Source organism: Podarcis vaucheri (assembly GCF_965113315.1).
Source record: "Podarcis vaucheri genome assembly, chromosome: 9".
Classification (NCBI taxonomy): domain Eukaryota; kingdom Metazoa; phylum Chordata; class Lepidosauria; order Squamata; family Lacertidae; genus Podarcis; species Podarcis vaucheri.
This window is the reverse complement of record NC_138767.1, coordinates 74,796,817-74,814,962: the sequence shown is the minus strand read 5'-3', so window position 1 is coordinate 74,814,962 and position 18,146 is coordinate 74,796,817. Positions and strand designations below refer to the sequence as shown.

At 43.9% G+C, this 18,146-nt stretch overlaps 2 protein-coding genes across 2 annotated transcripts in view; one reads left to right on the top strand and one right to left on the bottom strand.

The window, feature by feature from the left end:
- Window positions 1-2,775: 2,775 nt before the first annotated feature.
- On the bottom strand, window positions 2,776-16,205 carry QDPR (quinoid dihydropteridine reductase). Its single transcript, XM_082237489.1, has 8 exons — window positions 16,038-16,205; window positions 15,054-15,146; window positions 13,933-14,029; window positions 10,519-10,659; window positions 7,912-8,020; window positions 5,882-5,965; window positions 3,071-4,018; window positions 2,776-3,016 (listed from the first exon to the last, which is right to left on the bottom strand). Exons 1-7 carry the CDS (start codon window positions 16,128-16,130, stop codon window positions 3,913-3,915), a joined length of 723 nt encoding a protein of 240 aa, XP_082093615.1. The 5' UTR covers window positions 16,131-16,205; the 3' UTR covers window positions 2,776-3,016; window positions 3,071-3,912.
- CLRN2 (clarin 2) overlaps window positions 16,129-18,146 on the top strand; it is a gene marked incomplete at its 5' end in the record, with an annotated part of 9,630 nt that continues 7,612 nt past the window's right edge. Inside the window, one exon of the mRNA XM_082238490.1 lies at window positions 16,129-16,365. Coding sequence (XP_082094616.1) covers window positions 16,129-16,365 — 237 coding nt within the window. The remainder of the gene's footprint in view (window positions 16,366-18,146) is intronic.

Genomic DNA, 18,146 nt, shown 5'->3' with positions numbered 1-18,146 from the left:
GATGTAATAAATTAAATTAAATTAAATTTGCCAGACTTAACAGCAATTAATTAAATGCTGTTGTTTTCCTTAATGAACGTAAGGGCAGGAAAGGGGGTATTTGACAAGGAAGGGAAAACAGAGGGGAGAATGAATGTTTCCTATCTGTTCTGTTGCACAGAAGTTGTACTGTCTGTGTTTTGTTAGGGCGAATATCGAGTTTGTTTACCACTGCGCAGTCCTGACATCACTAGTGTCAGCTAGTGCTTGTGCCATCACTAAAAAGCATGAACGTTTTGCCATTTGGGGCTCCTGGGTTGTACATACATGCAGCACAATCTTTGGAAGGTCTCCTCAAATCCCACTTGTTCAATGGGACTTAGTCCTAGCTGTGTTCAGAGCCTTAGGCTACTCAAATCCCATTGACTTCAGCCCATGTTTGCACATAATCCACATTCCGTTAGAACTGCTTTTGGTTTTATTTAAAATGCATTTTTGACCACAAGGTGTCACTGTGCGGTTTAACAGAATTCCTTTAAATGGCATGGATCAGTAGTCAGAGAGAAACAGAGAATTGTAGAACTGGAATGCATCTTCAGAGTCATCTAGTCCAACCCCTGCAGTGCAGAAATCTCAACTAGATCCTACATGACCCTATGACCATTGGCTCAGCCCACCAAAGTCTGCACAGAGGGTTATTTGAATGCTATGCATGCTTGCTTGGAAGGCTAGATTTAATCTACCAAATACCTACAATGTACCGTATTTTTTGCTCTATAACATGCACTTTTCCCCTCCTAAAAAGTAAGGGGAAATGTGTGTGCATCTTATGGAGCGAATGCAGGCTCCATGGCTTCAGCGAAAGCAACGCGAAGCCTCCAGAGCGCAGCTCTCCCCTCTTGCTCTCCTGGCTTCAGGGATAGCCGCCTGAAGCCTCCGGAGCAGCTATCCCTCTAAAACTCCCCCTCTAAAACTAGGTGCGTCTTATGGTCTTATAGAGCGAAAAATACGGCAATTGTGGAACTTCCACTGCTGTGTGTGTGTGTGTGAATGCACATACCCCTTCTCCTCTTCCATTTTAAAATCTGCTCAGCCCATTTCCCTTCCCTTACTTCAGTGGTATCCAGTGGTATTCAGAGGGCCAGATTTGATCAAGTGAAGGGCCATGAGGGCTGACCTTTTTTTAGCATTGAACTTGTTGAGAGGAAATAAACTGCCACACAACCAGTGGGCCAGATTAGGCCCTCAAAACGGACTCTGGACATTCCTGCCTTACTTGGATGAAAGGAGTGAAATAGCGGCGGCTCTCTTTCACGCTAGGGCAATTATTTCTGGCAGTGAGGCCCCAAATCTAGAGGCAATCTCTATGCAACAGGCTGGTCTCCAGTCCTCTATTACCATTGCCACCACTTGATTCGCTAGATGCGTTTTTTTAAGCTGGGGTGGGAAGATTATCTCAGTAAACTCTACAATGGTCCTGTAAGGCATATTACATGGGAGGGTGATGTGAAGAGTTGTTTAGTACCCAAAATGATCTGTTGATTTCCCAGTTTACAGTCTTCACTGCTCTACACCACAGGTATAGTGACAGAGATTGAATGCCCAGTAAAAACTCAATGTTGCCACTCGCTATTATTCTCTATGAGGACCACTCCCCACCCCACCCCTCATCGCTTGGTAATGGCTTCCTATACTTTGCAATGGAATTACAGAAAACCAACTGTTCAATTTTAAGACCTCAATTGCCATAAAATCTGCTGTGCCATGTAATTCTAATCCCTCTATTAGATCTCATATTTTGGATATAAAGGATTCACTAAAATGCCACCATGTGTGATATTTGCTCTTACAGAAAAGTTCCATCATAAAATACAAATGGAGTAACCCCCAGAAGGGAAGTTTTTAGTAGATTACATGTAAATGTGTTATCAGAGACTGAACAAACACAGGGACAAATTCACTGAAAACCCATGTTTCAGTCTGTATAGGACAACATGGCAGCCCATTTTAGAAGGCCCAAAAAATCTCAGGGAAATGGTATGAGGTGGACTCTAACCAAGGAATGTACAGTTTGAATACGGGCTTCAGGAAGCCATTCCTTTTGTTCTGGGAGTGGGGGGAATCATAATGACCCAATTTGCACACACAACTCTACTTTATTATAACAACATTGTTGTAGTCAAAATAGGGAATGTATCTGAAGAAGTGTGCATGCACACGAAAGCTTATACCAAGAACTAACTTAGTTGGTCTTTAAGGTGCTACAGGAAGGAATTTTTTTATTTTGACTACAACAATGTTGTTATAATAAAGTTTATTTTGACTATGGCAGACCAACACGGCTACCCATCTGTAACATTGTTGTAGTTTGCTTCCGAAAAGATCTTAGACATTCACCTCAAATACCATGTTTTCAGCAGAATTGGCTGATACATTAAGCCGCAAGTAATCAAGGGATGTACAAGCCAACAGGCAGCCTTGGAAAAAACAACACCCTGGAAAATTGGAGTAAACAAATTCAGATGTCAAGGAAAACAGCAGAGGAGGCTGGGCAAATCTAGTGTTCAGAAGCAGACTCAATTTCTTAAGAGTAAATGAAGTTTTGCTGGCGCAAATGCCCTTTGCTCCAGTTATCTAAATCTTGAGGTCTAGCACCTTTGTTGCAGATTCCTTTACTAGACTGTCCATCTATTAAAAGGAGGGGGTCAGTGAAGGCCCATGACTTGCTTTGGAGACAAAAACTGACAGCATTTGATGTAAGAGTACAAAAGAGATCACATAAAATGTACAACCTGCGGGCTTCTAAATAAGTTTATTGAGGACAAATTTCAATATATGGCAATATCCGCAACTGGGGCTATTTTAGAGCACTTTAAAAAAATCACTGTATGAAATTACAAGAGGCATGATGTGCATGACAAGCAATGAAGCGGTTTGCTGGTTGGTGCTCCCAGCTGATTGAAGGTGACGTTGCTGCATATACCATAAGCAAACATCCAGCTACGTCTCTTTGTACAATAAGGCTTTGGACGACAACCTAAAGCAAACATCCAGCTACATCTCTTTGTACAATAAGGCTTTGGACGACAACCTATTCCCCACCCCACAAAATCTTCCCCATAGTTTTGGTGAACTGGCTCCCTTTCAGAAAAGGTTTGAACTGTGCTGAATAGCTTTTAAGGCAAAATAATGTTTCCTCGTTCAACCTCGTCGCTTACAAACAGCTCCATGTGCAGTTGAGAGTAGGGGATAAATGGCTGGATAATTTCTCGAGGGAAAAGCTCTGCACACATGTGTGTTGTATGTGTATTGTTTAGCGAGAAGTCTGTCCAGGTATAGGAGCAACACTGCCACCTACCGCAACACAGACAACAGCTTGCTGTGGTACAGTTTACAACCAATACTGTCATTTGTATGTTTTGTCCCACAGATTTCAATGGATCTTCTTGATTTATCACACAACATCCAGGAGGAAAGACAGTAAGACTGCATGTTTGGTCTGTGTTGATGTGACGGTTAATAATTACACCTGACGTAATTGACTATCTAGGCAGCATTCAGGATAAAGTGTGGGGCGGAAAACCCAAGGCAGCAGAACTTCCGCAAAAGTGAAATATATGCATTTCATACAATTAAAACACAGTTTTGCTGCTCACTGTTTGCTTTTCTTAAGACTTGGCATAATTCTGTAGAAAATGCTGGAGACAGGCCATTAGTGAATCTTCAAATTCACAGCCCTGATTCACAAGACGCTTTGTACCTTTGGATAATTAAGTGCGCCTGGCTAACATCAAGCAACACAAATATGACCTCAGGTCTTGCTCGACAAATAAGACCATTTTACTGGCAGAAGGAGAAGACTGCACAAACTACACACACACACACATACACACTTTGCATCTCCACTTCACTGCTGTTTGCACATATGACCGCTCAGAGATGAGAAGCAGACAGCTCCGTCTTTCCTCCTATGGTTACTACTTGGATCAGACTCCCAGAACATGGACGGTTTTTTCCAGTGATCCAGTCATAAAAGGTTCTGTTAAAAACAGAGATCAACATTTTGTGAATTAATTCAGTTCCTAAAGCAGGCTTCCTAAACCTCGGCCTTCCCGATGTTTTGAGACTACAATTCCCATCATCCCTGACCACTGGTCCTGCTAGCTAGGGATCACAGGAGTTGTAGGCCAAAAACATCTGGAGGGCTGAGGTCGAGGAAGCTTGTCCTAAAGCTTCACGTTATAAATCAGCCTTTCTCAACCTGTGGGTCCCCAGATGTTGTTGAACTACAACTCCCATCACCCCTAGCTAGCAAGGCCAGAGCTCAGAGATGATGGGAGTTGTAGTCCAACCCACAGGTTGTGAACCGCTGTAATGTAAATGATATTTGAACTGCTTAAAAAAAATAGTGTAGAAGCTTCTCGGGTCAGAGATTTTGTGTCCAACACTCCTCCTAAATACATTTCATATTGCAATTCTATACATGCTACCTAGAAGTAAATCCAGTGTTCAAAGGAGCTGGCTCCCTAGCAAGTGCTTAGGACTGCAGTCCTAACCTTGTCATTTTAGAATATTCAACATCTACCCATTCTTTCTTCTCTCTTATACATTTATATCCCACCTTTCTTCTGCCACGGAAGCCACCTTGAGGCCCTGACCAAGCCCAGACCTGCTTTGCCTCAGCATGACTGGCCTGGTATACTGAGTAACTTATATTTATTTTAATTTATTATTATTACTTCTGCCGCAAGGAAGCAAGCCATTATTATTCCCCTTCGACAGGAAATGAGTTTGAAAGCTTGCTTCAGGATGTTTCAGTTGGGTACTGAATCCACCCTAAGTACCGCTACTGTCACCCTTCCACCAACTTCAGCTGGGACCTTACTGGACAGCGACAGCCTAGCTGCTGTTGTCTACAGTCTGGTAACCTCTAGGTTAGATTACTGCAATGCGTTCTACATGGGGCCACCTCTGAAGGCAGCCAAACAGGACTAGGCAGCGTTCTTGATTCGTACTGCCCAGGGTAGATTTTATTTAAATCAAATCGATTTAAATCACAATTTAAAATCATGATTTAAGTCACCAGTCAGTAAGACTTGATTTATTTTTATTTCTACAGGAAGACTCATTCTTGCTGGTATAATCTTAATAATCTTAATATTTACAACCAGATGAAGGTTTCATTTTTAGAATAATAAATTTTCAGAGTAGTTTTTTCAGAGTAGTTATACTATTAGAAATACATAAGACAGATAATTATGAAATTATTGTGAGGTGTAATAAGTTAACTGTTTATGTTTGGACAATTTTTCTGCTGTACTTTATTGGAAGGAGAAAAATAACCATTTCCTTAGTAACAATTTAAACAACTTATTTAACTAAAGCAATAACATTATAGCATATGTATCCATGTTTGTTAACTGATGTGGTTAAACTTTTTTTTTTTTAAAAAAAAAGACTGAGTTTTAGCACACATGAAAAACTTAAAACCAATCCTTATTTCCTGATGCATAGCCTCTGGACTATATAATCTAAACAGAAAACTATCTTTAGAAAGATTTTTCCTCCAAAAGCATTTTATATAAAAAAATCTGATTTAAATTTTTAAAAAATCTGATTTTGGGGGATTTAAAAAATAATAATAATTTATTTTTATCCACCCTGATGCTGCCTATGCACAGGCCATAAAGGCAATTTTGAGCTGATCCATCAATTCCTACAACCCATGCTTTCAGAATCACTCTCCGAAGCCAAGTTCAGCCACTTCCACTTCACAGAAGGGCATTTAACTTCTAGTGACTCAGGATCTCCACTCCAGAATCTGAAGGCACAGGCGACCTGGACGTAAAAAGCAACGCCCTAAAGCAGCAGCTGTTGAGCAAGGAAGCCTCTGTTTACTCACTCGGCAATGAAATCTAACGGTGTCCAGGAGCTGACATCCGCATCAGGCATAGATTTCCTGTTCATCGGTGTATCCAAGGTAACCCTGGGGCAAAGAAAGATAAGCTCTTCAGTTGGTACACTGCTACATCTGATAAATGTTGCCTGCGTTTCTTCTCCGTCACAGCGCACGCAGTACATTGAGGACAGTGGAAGGTGGAGATTGCCCTTTTTATTGAGATCTCGCCTTCTCGGTGACTATACTGAAACTGACTGCGCACCTTTGAGCAATAGGAATTACTCACTTGCATGCAAGCATCTCTTATCCAGAGGCAAAATGGCGTCTCACACAAATGGTGGCTGGGAAAAGATTAGGCACCTCTTCTGACTGCTCCTGTGCAGAACATTATCTACAGTGGTACCTTGGGTTACGTTACCTTCGGGTAACATAATTTCGAGTTATGAACGCGGCAAACCCAGAAGTCTGTACTTCTGGGTTTCGCTGCGTGCGCATGTGCAGAAGCGCTCTATTGCACGGCACATGTGCACAGAAGCATCACCTCCGGATACAGACTTTTTGGGATAAGTACAGACCCCCGCAATGAATTAAGTTCATATCCAGAGGGTCCACTATATTTCCATAGCTGCCTTGCAGCATCCCACCTAGGACTGTCTCTCACATGCATGCTTGTTACATGCAATTTGACCATCAGATGGTATCATGTCACTGCCACATAAATACACTATGGCTGCGGTCCCCAAACAGGTGCCCAGGAATAGGTGCCACTGATTTCAGGCGCTAATTAAATACCGTTTTCAAAGGAAAGCATCAGACTGAAACTTCAACCTTGTTCTGGATTATTGTAACTTGCTCTACGTGGGGCTGCCCTTGAGACTGACCCAGAAACTCCAGCGGGTGCAGAATGCTGCGGCGAGGCTCCTTATGGGGTCCTTGCTGCGGGATCACATTCACCCAGTGCTATACCAGCTGCACTGGCTGGAGTACAGGATCAGGTTTAAGGTGCTAGTTTTAACCTTTAAAGCCCTATACGGCCTAGAACCCTCGTACCTACGGGACCGCCTCTCCTGGTATGTCCCACGGAGGAACTTACGGTCTTCAAACAAAAACATCTTGAAGGTCCCAGGCCACAGGGAGGTTAGGCTGGCCTCAACCAGGGCCAGGGTTTTTCAGCTGTGGCTCCGATCTGGTGGAATGCTCTGTCACAAGAGACTAGGGCCCTGCGGGACTTGACATCTTTCCGCAGGGCCTGCAAGACAGGGCTGTTCCACCAGGCCTTTGGCCAGGGCACAGCCTGACTCCCTCCTTTGGCAATCCTCACAGAACTCTAGCCCAATGGTTGCCATTAATTTGATTTGAACTGATTTTATAATGAAATGATTTTAGAACGTTTTATCATTTTACTGTTGTTAGCTGCTCTGAGCCCGGCTTCAGCTGGGGAGGGCGGGATATAAATAATAAAATTATTATTATTATTATTAATCTGATAGCAGCAACATACATACTCTAAAAAGTGCATTTTGAATAATGACCACCCAGGTATGAACAGAATTAACACATGCATTCATGGCCCAATAAACAGGACACAAGAATTGGGGCTGCAATCTGACCCATGCTTACACAATAACATGGTTGCCTAAAGTCCCGTGAAGAGTTCAAGATTCAAAGCAGGATTTCCCAATCTGTAGTTCGGTCCCCTATCAATTATACCACTCAAATTATAAATTAATGCAAGACAAGAAAAGAGAAAGAGAGGGAGAGATACAGAGAGAGAAATCCAACAGGTTCAAATTAAAAGTATTTGCTTTCAGCAGAGGGAAATTTAATGTTAATGAAATGTAAAAGTTAAACGGCATGAATCCATCCCTTGTCCATGATTCTCAAGCAATTGCAATTTCGAGTTGACAGGCCAAGAGTTCACATAGACCACAAGCCACTGATTTCAGAGGTTGCTTCTTCAACGTGGCACAAACTGGGCATATGAAAAAACCTAAAGCAGAGGGTGCTGTAAGGATTAAAATGCCACCACTTACGGGAGAATGGCAACCGCGGCAGACCCCAGTGGCAACCCACTGTTTGCACCTGAGAGGCTCTGGCAAAGCTGGTGGACTGCTCCTTTGGCCATGCCATAACCTATCATTCCTAAAACAAAAGGAAGAAAACATCAGCTTTGTGCAATAAAAGGGAAGCAGAACTGTTTGAACGAGACACCAAAATATTGTCACCGTTTCACAGTTCCTCAGGAGAATAAACCCAAACTTTTCTGGAATCTGGAAGGGAGCCGTCTAATGTGATACAATTGTGAGGATCCATCCCAGTGGTCCACTGTTTTCGGAAGCCGCTGTGTGCATACATCCACATGGGCACCTCTATGAGTAGTGGTCAGCGGCAATTTTGCAACAAGGAAGTCAGCCAAGTCACGGTGGGGGCAAAAACTAGTTGCTGCTGAAGCCCCAAAAGTCTCTGTCCCAGGACTGTACCACTTCAGACTGCTACGGGTGGGGGGGACTGTCAGGGATTGTTGGTAGGGGAAAGAGGCTCCTGACTCAAACTTTCCAGGGTTCAAGCTTCAGGAAAACAGTGACACAAACAAGCAGCAAGTCTACAATCAGAACTATGTGACTGAAAATGACCACCCAGTTTATTAGAGCCAATACCCTCTGATAAGGGACGCGGGTGGCGCTGTGGGTTAAACCACAGAGCTTAGGACTTGCCGATCAGAAGGTGGGCAGTTCGAATCCCCGCAATGGGGTGAGTTCCTGGTGCTCGGTCCCTGCTCCCGCCAACCTAGCAGTTCGAAAGCATGTCAAAGTGCAAGCAGATAAATAGGTACCACTCTGGTGGGAAGCTAAACAGCGTTTCCGTGCGCTGCTCTGATTTGCCAGAAGCGGCTTAATCATGCTGGCCACATGACCCGGAAGCTGTATGCCGGCTCCCTCGGCCTATAGAGTGAGATGAACGCCGCAACCCCAGAGTCGGCCACGACTGGACCTAATGGTCAGGGGTCCCTTTACCTTTACCCTGGATAAAGGAACTGAAGGGAACAAATTACATAACATCCCAACAAACAAAGATGCAATAATATAGTTTCAAACTATCTGTATTTGTATCTCAGCAGAGAGCCACTGCTCTTCACAACTTTTGTCAAAGCATTTATCGTGATGATCTATTGAAAAGGTTCGTCGTTGGAAACTCTCAGCGGTTTTGGTCGCTGATAGCCACTTGCCTTCAGATATGCCAACGATGGTACACAGTGGCAACATGATTGGTGCTTGTAGATTATAGGATTGCCTTAATTTTTTTAATTCCCTGCCCATAAACATCCAGCATGCCAGGGAAAGACCCTTCTTTGCAGGATAGATTTTTTTTATCTGCAAGGTTTTCTTGGAGGTGTGGGCTTGGTATGAAGGAACATCCCATAATGCTGGCCCTCACATGCACCAAACACAAGTTTACTACCTCAAAGAGATGTTCCCATTGAAGCCCACCTCTTTACCTTCTTTCCCCACTTTTCATTATATGTACAACAAAGCGTCAATCCCAGCTGTACCATTTCCAGTGGCAGGTGGTCAGGTCCCCAAACTAAGGACCGCGGGCCGGATAAGGCCCGAAGGACTCGTTTATCCGGCCTGCGGCGACCCCCGTCACCCGCTTTTACCGACACTGTACTGCGCGGATGTCCACTTCCGGGTCAGAGGAGCACTGCAAATAGCTTCTGCATATGCACATGCGCAAGCGTTATTTCCGGTGCACATCCGGGTCGGAGATGGCCTGTGCACATGCACACATGCTATTTCCAGTGCTCCTCTGACCCGGAAGTGCGCCAGAAATAGCATGTGCACACGCGTATGGGCACACGCTCTCCCACCCTCTGCGCAATCAGCACTGGAGACACCGGCCCGAGGCGTGGTAAATTTGCTGACCCCTGCCCTACACTCTGCCACTTGTGATGATTGCTAAAAGCAAAATAAATTAAGCAAACCTGTTCAGCTTACATAATTTATTCAGGTCACAGAATTCATCGTTTCCAATACAGAATTTGGATTCCATGGTCAGAAGTTTGATTTTTAATGCAGAGTACACAGATGTCCTGTGACTGACATCCAACATTAAGTCATACTCAGAACAGACTGATTTATATCACTAGACTAAAGTTCATTGATTTCAGTGGGTCTGCTCAGATTATAGCTAGCAGTGAATATTGTCCAGTTTCCACACTCTTTTCTGTGTCAATAGTTACGAAACGGACCAGGAACATTTGTAACTATTGACAGAGGGTTGAAGGTCATTGGTCTTCGAAGAAGGCAGGTTAAAGGTAGGATCCATTGTAAACAAGCAGAGCTGCCACTCATTTTGAAGAAATAAAACAGCAGCCTAGTTTTACTGTGTCTCACAACTTAGAAATAACAGTTTATGTTTATGAGCCTTCTGCTTTTTTCACCCTCCAAATTTCTCTAGATAGTGGCTCTCAAGGGTAGATCTCCTTACTGACGTCAAAATGTCCTCTAAAAAGACCTTAACAGCTAGTCACCAGACATATTGCGGGACAAGAGAATTTGAAAGACCCAGGGCCGGTTTTTCCTCAAATGGGAATAACTGACACCACAAAGAATACTGACAAAACACACGACGATATTTACCTGGAGTTCCAGCTAATGCTGCTTTGGCCCCTGTTAGGGTCAACAACCCTCCTTCCTTCAGGTGCTTGGTGGCCAAATGGCTAGAGATCGTTGACGTCCAAACACTTTGTTTCCACATCAGGTCAGTATTTTTGTATAAAGCTGGTGAGCAGAGAAAAGCCAGGACACATTAGGCATCAAGACAAAACCAGCATGTACTGTTGATTGCTCAAAACTGCAAACCTCCCTTAGTTTGTCAGATTTCAGATCCTTGTTTTGAATTCCTTGTTTTGCAGCAGAAACTAAAAAAAAAACACAACCCACCCTACCTACTTCAAAGTTATCTTCTGATGGCAAGATCTTCACTGGTCATCTTTTGTATTCTTTTCACTATATGCTTAAAACCTGGCGACTTGAGAGACCTATTCCTGAGGAATCTTGGTAATAATAATGATAATAATGATGATGATAATAATGATGATGATGATAATAATAATAATAATAATAATAATAATAATAATAATAATACTGTTGGGTTTGTTGGGTTTCCCCAGCCACTCTGGGCAGCTCCCAACAGAATTATTAAAAACACAATAAAACATCAAACATTTAAATCTTCCCTAAACAGGGTTGCCTTCAGATGTCTTCTAAAAGTCAGATAGCTGTTTATTTCCTAGACATCTGATGGGAGGGCATTCCACAGGGTGGGTGCCACTACCGAGAAGGCCCTCTGCCTGGTTCCCTGTAACCTCACTTCTCGCAGTGAGGGAACTGCTAGAAGGCCCTCGGAGATGGACTTCAGTGTCTGAATGATGGCGGTGGAGATGCTCCTTCAGATATACCAGTTGGTTTCTTGTTCTCTTTAATGTTTTACGGTACGTTTGTTTCATTATATTCTTGCATTGGTTTATATTCTAACAATACGGTGAAAGGAATACGATGATGTTTTAAGGCGAGCTTCCCAGATAAAAGACTCCAAATTATCTAGAAGACTCCGATTTGAGCTCTCCTGAATCTAAAAAACAGGGGGCCCAACACTAGCTGCCGCTTCCCAAAGAGAAAGGGAAGGAATATGTAGCAATGTTCTGTTCTATACTTGCCCAGGTCGAACTACATGTTTCTGGTCCAGCAAACCATGGTTTGCTGAAGCAGAAATGAGCAATGAGCTGAAGTGCTTCCTGTTTTCTTAATCTACTCCTCTTGCATACCTGGCTTCAGAGGAGATTTCCTGGTTTGCTAGATGAATGGCATCCGAACTGTGGTTTAAGAATTCCCTACAAACAAGATGAGAAGGTGTTTGGCAAATCCTATCTGGAATGGAGCACACAGACCACAATTGCCTGATTGGAACGTCACAGGGAACCTGTGGCTTATCAAACTGGGAGGCCTTCTCTGAAGCCAAGCTTACATGTGCTCCAAAAACCCATACTTTGTTGGAGCAGGAAAATCATGCTTTGAACGCTTTTAGACACAAACCATCTCAGAAATATTACATTCATAATTGAGACTTATGGAGCTGTTTAGGATCAGTTAGTTCTTTGAAGAATAGTCTCCTATTCTAATATGTTTCTAATATGTATGTGCAAAAGCCTGTCCTGAAGTATTTTATAATCACTGGAAAGTGCTTTGTAGTACCATGCAAAAACCTGGGTTTGATTTTAGAAACCATTAACTCTTTTCCTGAAATTTAATGGAATCGACCACCAAACCACTAAAAAACAGAGAATATTTTCCAATGGTCTCCTTAAATGCCAGACATAACTGGATTATAGAATGTGCAGATTTTATGTTGCGAAACTCTGTGAAGCGGTATTTTCAACCGGAGTTCCTTTTATTTTGCAAATATAGTACAGGCAACCCCCGTTTTGCACGGGTTCAAAGCATGAGCGACTGTGCATGCATGGGTTGTTTCTGGAGCCGGAACGGGGCAGAACGGGACAGAACAGAGCTGGGTGGGCTTATGCATGCTCTGCCAACATGTGCAATGACCAGGAATGCAACCCCCACACAAATAATTCTTAAAGACATGGCAAACAGGATCTTATTCACTTCAGGGTCACTGGCAGGGTTAAGGCCTGGTTCAACATTAAGACTAGTTCACCATCTGAAGCAGCTCCAGGCCACAGCTGGTCTATTTGCTTTAAAGTCCGCAATGCAGAATACATCCCCTTTGGATGGAGAAAACCAACCTCTGACCTAGTGCAACAACAACGGACAAGGTAGAATCCAGTCAATTACTTAATCCATGTAGAGGATTTTAAAGCATTTTAACTGGGTTTTAACAGCACAGTGCTACCATTCCCCTAAAAAAAGCTGATGACTGGGTGGTGGTGGTTAGGACTCTGCCTGGATTTTTCTCTGCCAGACTCTAGCAGCAGCAGGAGAACCAGGGGGGGCGGCAGGGCCCCTCCATGCCAGAGGTCCCAAGCTACGGCCAAGTGGGTGGTAAACTCCCCCTGGCAGTTTTCCACTGGCAGTAATGTGCGAAATAGGGCCCTTTGGCCGTGTTTCTCAAACGTGGGTCTGCAGCAGTTGTTGGACTACAACTCCCATCATCCCTAGCCAGCAGGACCAGTGGTGAGGGATGATGGGAGCTGTAGTCCAACAACTTCTGGAGACCCAAGTTTGAGAAACACTGGTAGGGTGTTGTGGTTTGGGGGTCACTGGATACAAAGCCTGGAGAGGACGTGCTGGGGGGAAACCTCCTTCCACCACCTTCTGAAAAATCAACAGGCTTGCCAAGGATCAGTTTTGCATCTGGATACAGCCACCTGGGCACCCCCGGCTTAAAGCATCGTAAAATGAATGCAGGAAAGTGACCCTTAGCAAGATACTAACGGCTTAAGAATTTAACAAACTTCCATCAGGTTTCAATATTGGTTGGACACAGCTACTATACTGACTTTCCGATCACACACAAAAAGGAAAGAAGCCATTCTGAAAACACTGGTCGTAAGGTGATAGACTACATGGAATTGGCAGAAATGACTGGCAGAATCCGAGACCAGGGAGAAGAGTTGGTGAAAGAAGACTGGAAGAAATTTAAAGACTATTTACAGAAATATTGTAAAATTAATGAATGTTAGAAGGATGTTGGATAGAAACTAAGGGGTTTCCAGCTGTAATGCTTTAGGAGATACGAAAAAAAAGGTTTATAAATGGGTAAAAGCTTAATGGTAAGGATTTGCTGAACTAACAAATTGAAGTGGAATACAAAGAAGGGAGGTATGAGGAGGTCTGGAGAAATAAGCGTAAGGAAGATATGTTATGGAAAATTATTTAACTGTTTTTATGTTGTATTTTGTTTCTTTTTGTTTTTTTATTGTTATATTTTAAAAACTTTAATAAATATATTTTGTTAAAAAAATGAAAACACTGGTCGTAATACAAAGAAGAAATTATTTCTTCCATGGCATTCACGAGTTTGTCGCTTACATTTTGCTTTTGCGCTGCCTCCAGCCCAACCACCGGCGACACAAAGTATAGCATCGACTTTTTCTTCGCCCAGGAGTTTTCCAACATCTTCTGTCACCTTTAAATATGTGAAGACAAAGAAGTAGTGGGGGGGGGGGAGTGTCAGTTCCAAGAGATCCTAATAGGATCCACCCGCATTAGGATTTGAGCAAGGCAGGCAAATCAACAAACAGACACACAACCACCTCTTGTCATGTCAGAACCAGGCTTTAGAAATCTGGGAAAGTATATATAATGGAATATAATGGAACTAGGCTTAATATAAGCCAGTGCTTGCCAGGCCTAAATCCCAAATCCTGAAATCTCTTTCCAATCCACAACCCTGGATTGGGGTGGGTGGGTGGGTTTGACCGCAATGCCTGAAGACGGTTTTGGGCCAATAAAACCTTCCACACCTCAAATTAGAAGGCAGGGCTTCTAGAACAGTGGATGTGGATGTCGGTTCCAAGCAAATCGGAGGTAATATAGACTCCTCTTTTTAGAACAGAACCAATAAATATGGGGGAAGGAAGAACAAGCGACAGAAAAACAATCATGGGAGTTGACGTAGGTGTGCCAAGATCACCAGTCTATTTTATCTTAACATGCATTTAAAATGATATACCGCAAAATATTTCAACGATATATCTCTCTCTCACACACACACATATTCATGCTACCCAAGCTTTTGACTTGAGTTTGTTATCACACAACTCAGGCAGACATTTGAAAGGGATAGCCAGCGTCTTGAGCCAAGATGTTCCCACCTAAATGTTCCCCAGAGTTATTACATCCCTGCCCTAATGTTGGCAGCTGAACCTTTAACAACTGCAGGGCAGGCAGAAATTAAGTCAGTATGGCTCCTCCTAGTGATGGGGCAAATGGAAGAAAATGCAGCGACTGAATTTTCTGCCTTTCATAAAGCTGATGAAGGTGAAGAAACTGTCGGAAAGTCTTTCCCAAAAGGAAAGAACATTTCACACACAAACAGGATCTTATTTTAGACAACGGCTATTGTTTTGCAACCCAGAAGCTGCCCCAACATCTTTCTGCTTTCATTTTAATTGCTTCCAAAATGGCACAAACAATACAATGCACCTTACCTGATCTGCTTGTTCAACGAAGGAATCGCTCATTTTCACAACAACGTTGGCACTCGCTTCTTCGTTTTCTCCCAAGTCAATGCTGGCCACCCACTGATTTAAAAAGAAAAAAAGTTTTCTGTTTAAAAAGCGATTTACTGTACTTATTTCGTGTTTTTGTTTTTTGCACCAGAAAACAAAAGTATTTCCTAAAATAGTTTCAAAGGGAAACAGGGAGGAGTGTCCATTCTTTCATCGCAGATTTATTTCAGGTATGTTGCCCATACAGTGGTACCTCAGGTTAAGTACTTAATTCGTTCCGGAGGTCCGTTCTTAACCTGAAGCACCACTTTAGCTAATGGGGCCTCTCGCTGCCGCCACAGCACAATTTCTGTTCTCATCCTGAAGCAAAGTTCTTAACCTGAAGGACTATTTCTGGGTTAGTGGAGTCTGTAACCTGAAGCGTATGTAACCCGAGGTACCACTGTACTTTGCGCACTTCCTCAGGCTCAAGCCCAAAAGCAGGACAGCTTTTCCCCCCTCCCTATATCGAAAGAGCCCTTTGTTCCTTCCCATCTCCCCAACAAGTATTGAAAGTGTCCCCTTGCGATTCCTTTAACGCGCCGCGTAAAATTGCTGCTTCGGGGATGCGCGGGGATAAGGAGCGCTGGCTGCGCCCGACAACCTGCAGCTTCGTTTACCGAGAGCATAAAAAAAAACCTTTAAGGAAAGGGACAGGACCAAGGGCCGCCGGGCAAGTCCGTGGCTGAGCGAGCGGCTGCTGCGACGCGCAACCCGCGCGCCTCCTTTTGCAGCGAGGCGGATGGAGCTCTTTGCGCACACACGCGCGCGTTGCGCGTTGCGCCGGGAAGGCCCGGGGAATGCAAAGCTTGGGATTAGGCTTGGGAACGGCGCTCCGTGCAGACGCAGCCGATCTGCAGAAACGCCAAGAGCGCCTTGTTCCCCACCACCCTCGATTCGTCCCCACGGGGCTGCTGCCCTTACCCAGTTCTTCCCTCGGAAGTAGCGCACGCATTGGGAGCCCAGCGCGCCCCGGCCGCCATACACGAGGACCCGGCGCGCTTCCGCCGCCGCCATGGCTCAGCCTCGCCTGCAGCCGCCTTTCGCCTCCGGCCCGGGATCGGCGAGCGGCCGCAAACGCTCCGCCTTCCCAAGAAGGAAGGATCTTGCGCGGAGGAGGAGAGACAGAGAGCGAAGCGCCTCCCTCGCTGCTGCGCCGATGGCGCAAGCGCCCCCTGCCCTGGGAATTTGGAGCAGGGTTTTCCCCAGGGAAAGAGCTGCGTTTGTTTGGAAAGCGAAAACAAACAAAAAAGTATAACCGCATAGGAACTCCTAGGATAATCATAAATGAGTTCAGAAGTGTAACAATGTACCAATATTTCCTTAAACTGATGCGACTCTTTTTTGTGTGTGTGTAGATGTGGAACCTAGTTCAGCAACTGATTGATTGATCGATTGATTGATTGTGTGGCTGCAGTACATTCTTTATTGTCAGGGCCGGATTTAGGTTTGATGAGTCCCTACTACAAGGTAATGAGGCCCTTTATATGTCCAGCTGTCCTTTGTCAACAACAAATTGTCACTGGTTTTGTGTGTGTGTGTGTTGAATATATGTTATATGGTAATTTATGGACCTAATAGGTATCTGAAGCCATTTGCACATGCAGATATATAGAAATGAGCAAACCAGTGATATTTTAGGGAGCAGGCTAGCAGGCGGGGCCCATTACTTACATCATAGGAGCCTACACAACACAAAACACTGTTGCTGTATGTAAATTTTATTTATTTGTTTTTTATCTTATATTTTGGAAATGTACATCCAGTTATTTTCCCTCTAAATTTTTTTGGGGGACCCAAGAGAGTGGGGCCATAGCTTGTTTAGCTTATATGCCGAAGAATTGATGCTTTAGAGTTATGGTGCTGGAGGAGACTCTTGAGAGTCCCATGGACTGCAAGAAGATCAAACCTCTCCATTCTGAAGGAAATCAGCCCTGAGTGCTCACTGGAAGGACAGATCCTGAAGCTGAGACTCCAAGACTTTGGCCACCTCATGAGAAGAGAAGACTCCCTGGAAAAGACCCTGATGTTGGGAAAGATGGCGGGCACAAGGAGAAGGGGACGACAGAGGACGAGATGGTTGGATAGTGTTCTCGAAGCTACCAGCATGAGTTTGACCAAACTGCAGGAGGCAGTGTAAGACAGGAGTGCCTGGCGTGCTCCGGTCCAGGGGGTCGCGAAGAGTCGGACACGACTAAATGACTAAACAACAACAACATCCAGCACTGTTTATTGCTTTCATTTTATGGATCAGTGGTCTCGTTAGATAGTAAAATTCATGTTGAATTGCTGTTTTAGGGGTTGTTTTTAAAAGTCTGGAACGGATTAATCCATTTTGCATTACTTTCTATGGGAAAGCGTGCCTTGGTTCTGGAACGCTTTGGTTTTGGAATGGACTTCCGGAATGGATTAAGTTTGAGAACCAAGGTACCACTGTACAGAAGTTGTGTATGGTGAAGGAGACCATCACTCAGCTGATGCTGTGCTAGCTAGTACAGCAGCACTGTTTTCCCAACAGCAACACTGCACGCTTGCAGTCCCCCAAATAGCTCTTTCTCATCAGTCACCTCTGCAAACTGAGACATATTTGTGCTACACCTATCAGTTGCCAAACTGTTGTCTTCATTCCCATTCCAAACAGGCAAGGTTTCTTCAAAAGCTAACCAGCAGCAATAAAAGAGACATCAATGCTCATTAAGCAAGCTTCTTCAGCTTTTATGAGGTTATTTTGCATTTCTGAGCAATATGCTTGAGCTTGCAACTGTGCAATGCAGGAAAAGCGCGTGCTTCCCCAAGCTGCAACCAATTTGCGTTCCCCTTTACGCCCAGAAGATTGTTCTAATTGCAAGCCCAGGCATCCAGAAGTATCGTGTGTCTATTTCATTTAATAGTATTGGAAAGCAGAGTATCATTAATTTGGGAGAGATGACAGTAATGACATTTAGGAAACGCAAACAAACTCAAGGAGATGGCGTCTTGGTGCCATACAGCCAGTGGAATTCTGTTGTCCAAATTCTAACATATCCATCCTAG